Here is a 5,861-nt window from a genome sequence, read left to right on the forward strand (position 1 = left end):
AGACTGCCTGTCACAGTCACACCTATTAGAGCCCGCCTGCCACAATGAAACAGCACATTCTGGACGTGATCATGAGCATAGACCATAATGATATTACAATACACATACCCGATTCACCCTGACCCCAGATGCACTCCACCGACCAAAGCTCAATGTTTGAGTGAATAAAATATCCTTCTGAGTGTTCCTGTATGAATGTGAGTGACATGTCGGGGAAAGTTCCTCATCACTTACCAGTTAGCAATGAGTGTTGGACGTCGCAGCCAGAGCTCTGTCACGCAGGCAGTCAACTGTCTCGTGGTGCGGCGGACGGGCGAGTCAGCGACAAGGAGCGGGAAATCGGAGTGAGAGTGAGAGTACGAGTGAGAGTGAAAGACGGAGTTGAAGAAGTGGAACGACTTGAACCACGGGTGAAGTCGCTCGAGTTCAATCTCCGCTCGAATTCAGTTCGCGTCAGACACGTCCCGTCCTTGATATTTCTCTAAGTCCCACAAACGGATAGTGGGGACTTGTGTAGCACTCCTTACGCCGTAGTACTACATCTGTTCCGGTTGCTCTAATCAATATTATTAATACCTAAAATACTTCGAGGCCTCAAGTCATCCTGTAGCCCAAGGTACAGCCTTTATATGCAGCGCAAGGTATCATCTCTACCTGAGGTTATGAGCTAATGTCCAGTAAAGCCCAAAGAGGATGTCAACTCGGTATCAGGGCGGTCTTGCTCAGATGTCCCTCGCTAAGTCTCAAGAAGACGCCGCTCTGACCTTAGCGCTGACATCTCAAATGATGGCGCACACATCTCTGGGCAGAAATGCCGAAACAAGGTCACGTCGGGGTCTACCGGGCCTTCCGAAGCAAGGTCGATGCGAGACCTCGGCTGCGACCTCACGAGAACCTTACGACGCATTGGGCGTGTAGGCGATCATAATTTTAAACCACAGGCGTGGGAAGCAAGTATGGGACTACGCGAGCGCAGTGCGGCAGCGTTGTTTCGATATCGAAACTGTCCGACCGTCTGTCATCCTGTCAGCGTTACCGGTATTTGGCCTTGTGTCTGGGCCAAATCTTGGAGACTTACAACATTAAGTATATTCAGTAGAAGCAACAGGACATCATCTCCGAGAGCTACGAGCGGGATCCCAGTTTCACGCCTACACCAATGGATTTGACGAGATGCGACGACTTGTGGTTCGAAGACGGGAACGTCGTATTGCAGGCAGAACAGAAACTGTTCAGAGTCTACCGTGGCCTCCTCGCGGACAGCTCATCGACGTTCAGCGAGATGTTTAAGCTTCCCCAGCCTGACTCTGCCGAACAATACGATGACTGTCCTCTGATTACGATGCCCGACTCTGCTGAGGAGTTGGAATACTTGCTGAACGCAGTATTCAAGCCAGGGTAAGTACTCTCATATCAGGAATATCACTGGACCTGGACCGTAGCGCAGCACTGATACAATTAACCCTCAGGTATCTCGAGAGCATGCTCTGCAAAAACACTGCCTTCCTCATAGGCGCGCTACGTCTGAGCACGAAGTACAACATCCAATCCATTCGTCGACGTATCGTTGACGAGCTTGCCCTAATCTACCCCCGTACTCTGCAGGGCTTCTACCACCGCGTCAGGCACCCAGTCCACGAACAATTCATCGGCAAAGCCTACATCGCAGCTGAGCTCGCCCGCGTTGGAGAAGCCCCGATCTTGCTGCCGGCAATATTGTACTGCTGCGCGACCTATACCACCGAGACCATACTTGACGACAACGGGCCGGTGGGGTTGAATTGGAGCGAGAAGCGGGCCTGCATAATGGGACGAGAACGCATAATGGTGGCATACCGCAAACTGGAGAAGCAGCTGAAACCGCAAGCTCTCCCGCCGACGGTGAATTGTGAGTTGCCCGGCGGCCAGCGATGTGAAATTCAGCAGGGTGTCTGGGTCCCTCTGTTGCAGAAGAGGAGGAAGTTGACAGCGCACTGGTTCATGCCCATGCTCAGCCATGGAAACGATCTTTCCTGGGGCCCTGGAGTTTGCTTCTCATGCTTCGACGCAATGAAGACCCTGTATCATAACGAGCTAAACGCGATCTGGGAGAAGCTTCCGGAATACTTTGGATTGCCGAGCTGGGAGGACCTGCGAGCCGCGTCGGATCTATGATATGTACGACTCCCTATTATGCTGTCTCATCTATATCCGCACTGCATGTATCATCCCTTCCGTCTGTCGCTGCCCTGCTAGTGGCGGTGAAGAATTCTTTCAACTCGTGCGATATGGCTTCACAGCCAGTCACATCTTCGGTTGATTTTACAAGGGTGAATTATGAGCAGGAGAGGTATGCAAGGTAACTGGGCCCCGTCATTACTCCCCTTCTTCCGTCCGGCACTTGAACATGAAAGCGTACACGTGCGCATTTCACATACCAGGCTACATAGGATTGATCACAGTTGGCTTCTGTTACGAAGCCTTTCAGGCTGCTCAAGCTATACGAAGGTCCTCCAAACCGTGTCAATGGTCTACGCACTTGTCTACCTCGTGTTAGACTGAGGGCTCTGAATCGTCCATTACCATAGGGACCTCCCCAGCAGACTTCTTCTCTCTTTGTCGTAAGGCCTCTTGCACAACTTCATCACGCCACCACTGAAAGGATGTCGTTGCAAAAGTTATGTGGCCGACAGCCGAAACAGCGCCCGTGGTATGGAAAGGAAGACCATCCCCGACGACCCAGACGAAGCTGCGTGTGCGTCCCACACCCAGAACGAGGGTCAAAAAAAATGCGAGCTCAATGAAGAAGATGCTCACGATCCCAGGATGCACCCCGCGATAGAGCACGAACGTAAGAACGGCAGCACGACTGGACGTATCCGCCGAGGTATGGAGGATGCTAGTGCAGCAGAACCCAAACCCGACATCGTGGTGTAGGGGACGTCTCCGATGAACAGGATTGGAACCATGCAACTATGCCAGCTTGAGCCGGTGCTGCAAGACCTGACGACCGACCTACTTACGTATAAGCCACCGTGAACGCTTTGTTCTCCCCAAAGTAGGGAAGTGCAAACCCGAACAATGCGGGGGTGACAGCGGCGAGGTAGGTTATGGTCATTATCTGCAGGACACGACCGAATGGCTTGGCCAAAAGCCCTTTCCAGCATCTGGGCAGATTAGCACCTAAAGCGCAAACTACAGGCGCACGTCTGTTGGGTACGTACCGTGCAAACATCAACGTCGCCAGCGCAGGGATGATCCATGGAATGCTGCCCAGCAGCAGGGTCAGCGCATCTGGCTTGTCAACGCCGACCGCGGAGACGAATATCAGAGGCCAGAACATCTCGAAGGACTTGATCAACGAGACCGCCATCAAGCAGTACCCAAGATAAAGCATCCTCAACACGGGCCGTCTCCGAGCGTACCACGGCGAACCTGCGTCTGTACTGGTTATATCCGTATCTGCAACTGCATCTGACTGCACTTGTCTGCCTATATGCCATTTCTGCATGAGCTCACGCTCGGATGGCAAGAGCCACGCAGCGGTCTCCGGTGATCCAGGCAGTCGGACCCATGCATCCACCGCGAAAATGACGATCAAAACTGGATGGAAATAGAATATGCGTCTGCAGACCCCAATTAGCAAGCTCTGACGCACACAACGCGCGAAATGCAGACACCTACTTCCAGACGACCGGCGCGAGATTAGTAATGCCGTTTGAAGAGAGAGTGGCTCCCGCGGTGAAGAGGCCGACAATGTTAGCTAGAGGTGCGACGTATGCCGAGGGCGGATGCAGCTCCGGTTTATCCCACTGCTTCCTCAGTTCGGTATGGCTGATGCCAAAGGCCGCACATGAGAATCCCAGCGCAGCACGCGCGGCACATGCTTGCGAGAATCTGGGGGAAAGGGCTAAGCGACAAGGGCGACGGTGACTGAAGGGGCACGCACGTCGATGAGACGCCTTCATACAACGGTGAGCACCAGTCAATCTAAGTCGGCGTGCGCCGAGGGTCGCTGGGCTTACCGGTGGCAAGGAATGCGACTCCGATACCGAGGGCAGACGCAGGGCCCAAGGAGGGCTTTGTACGTGCTAGTCTGGCGATCCAGCTAGCCGTAAAATGCGGTATTGTTTATTTGAATTCTCAGTTGAGACTCACGGTAGCTTTACCCACCTTTGTAGAGCGACAGCCAGGATCTGTCCAATCTGATACGCTGCGATCACGAGGGAGAACTTCACTGGAGTCAGATCCAGAGCCTCCCGGTAGCCAAATACTGCTGCGATTCTGGAGAAAATCAGATACACCCCAAGATCCTGTGTTGTGGTGATGGTCCAGTTGGGCACTCACGAGACAGCGTTGCGGGAAACCTGAAAATGAGTATCACTAAAATGGACTGTAAGAGGAAAAGGTGCGCTTACATGCCCAAGAACGGATAATGTCTTGAACGGGACCATCCTCTTCTCTATCTTCTGCAACAAGCGGGATTCAAGTTGGCTCTCAATTTCGAGCCCTTTCCAGGCCACTTCCTCTCGACAAGGATCACCATGCGTGGACAATGGCAGAACTTCAACCGGTCTGTCACTTTCGACAGCAGCGGACATGAGGGGTACAGGCACGTCGGAGGATAGCTGTGTCCGTGGTATTACCTACAATCCGGCATTTTATATTGTCGACCTTTCACGGGAGAATGCTGTGATACTGCGTAGTGCAGAGGGGCTCATCCAGATACGGTCTTGTCTTGATTACATCTTTCGACTTTGACAGCCCTGGTCCAGAAATAGTGCAGCTAGATAAGTCAGATTTCCGAGCGCAATGAAATCAGCAACTAACCGGCCTCTTAACAGAATTCGACACTACCACACTGCGTATGCTGAAGGGTAGGTCCCTTCAATCGAGCCTACGAATGTGCTGACCGTACAGTTCCGTACCTTGCATGGTTTATAACTGAAGCCAGCGATTCCGATGCTTTGGAGGACGCGTCCGAAGAAAGATTTTGATTATGGGACGTGCGCCAAGGCACATTAGGACATTTTGAGTGCGCTCCGGACCAGGGGACCGGTAACCTCACTGCAACCCGATAGACAATTGCACGCCACCCCCCCGGCTATTTCTTGACCAACGAGTCATTCACCAAAAAGACAACGGCCCAATCAGCGCAACCATGCGAGTGGACCCGCAATGGTCCCACTCTCCCTGTCCATTGGCCTTACAAATAGCATCATCAGCACTCGCGGCAAGCATGATGGTACCCAGCGCGCGACGGTGGCCGAAGTACGCTGCGGCGTAGATGGCAAGGCCCATGAAGACACGTCGCGCACGCCGTACACTGCCATCAGGCTGTCCACAACTCGCTTTTTCGCGGGGGCGGTAGGGTACGGGAGGTAGAAGAAAGCGAGGGCGTTGTCGGGACGGAGTACGGCATCAGCAAATCTTCCCATAACTGGTATCTGGATACCATTAGCATATAATCAATTAAAATAAGTACCGGTATTACAATATGTACCAGACTTGTGGACGGCTGGGCCAGCCATTATATTCGGATGGCACATGTTGCAAGACTCCCACAAGAAGTACAATATGTACCAGACTTATACATATTACAAGCTCAGGCCAGCTTGCTTTGTCCCATAATCAGACTATCAGCTGTCTTTTGCTTGATATTCCAGATCCCTGGAACAAAAAGGGGGGCATTGGCTGATGAACACAATAAACAGTGTATAATTGCTCAGACTAGCTACTAGACAGGATTTGCTATGGCTAGACATTCAACACAGTACTATCTGCTGACCCATACCCTCCACACAACCTACTCAATGGAAAGCAAGCCATGTCACTACAATAAACCAGATAGGGGAGATGAGAGACATACCTGGTGCACTAGT

The 5,861-nt window shown here is 52.3% G+C and overlaps 2 protein-coding genes across 2 annotated transcripts; one reads left to right on the forward strand and one right to left on the reverse strand.

Annotated features, from left to right (window-relative positions):
• Positions 1-1,159: 1,159 nt before the first annotated feature.
• Positions 1,160-2,154, forward strand: GLOTRDRAFT_82380 (uncharacterized protein; the record flags this gene model as incomplete). The annotated part of the gene is made up of 2 exons (XM_007872990.1): positions 1,160-1,398; positions 1,470-2,154. 2 exons carry the CDS (start codon positions 1,160-1,162, stop codon positions 2,152-2,154), a joined length of 924 nt encoding a protein of 307 aa, XP_007871181.1.
• Positions 2,155-2,532: 378 nt separating this feature from the next.
• On the reverse strand, positions 2,533-4,580 carry GLOTRDRAFT_134015 (MFS general substrate transporter; the record flags this gene model as incomplete). The annotated part of the gene is made up of 10 exons (XM_007872991.1): positions 2,533-2,728; positions 2,797-2,952; positions 3,003-3,146; positions 3,204-3,605; positions 3,664-3,876; positions 3,929-3,941; positions 4,005-4,075; positions 4,138-4,263; positions 4,327-4,346; positions 4,398-4,580. The coding sequence occupies 10 exons, from the start codon at positions 4,578-4,580 to the stop codon at positions 2,533-2,535; spliced, it is 1,524 nt and encodes a 507-aa protein (XP_007871182.1).
• Positions 4,581-5,861: the final 1,281 nt, after the last annotated feature.

The sequence above is a fragment of the Gloeophyllum trabeum genome (genome assembly GCF_000344685.1).
Source record: "Gloeophyllum trabeum ATCC 11539 unplaced genomic scaffold GLOTRscaffold_00022, whole genome shotgun sequence".
Classification (NCBI taxonomy): domain Eukaryota; kingdom Fungi; phylum Basidiomycota; class Agaricomycetes; order Gloeophyllales; family Gloeophyllaceae; genus Gloeophyllum; species Gloeophyllum trabeum.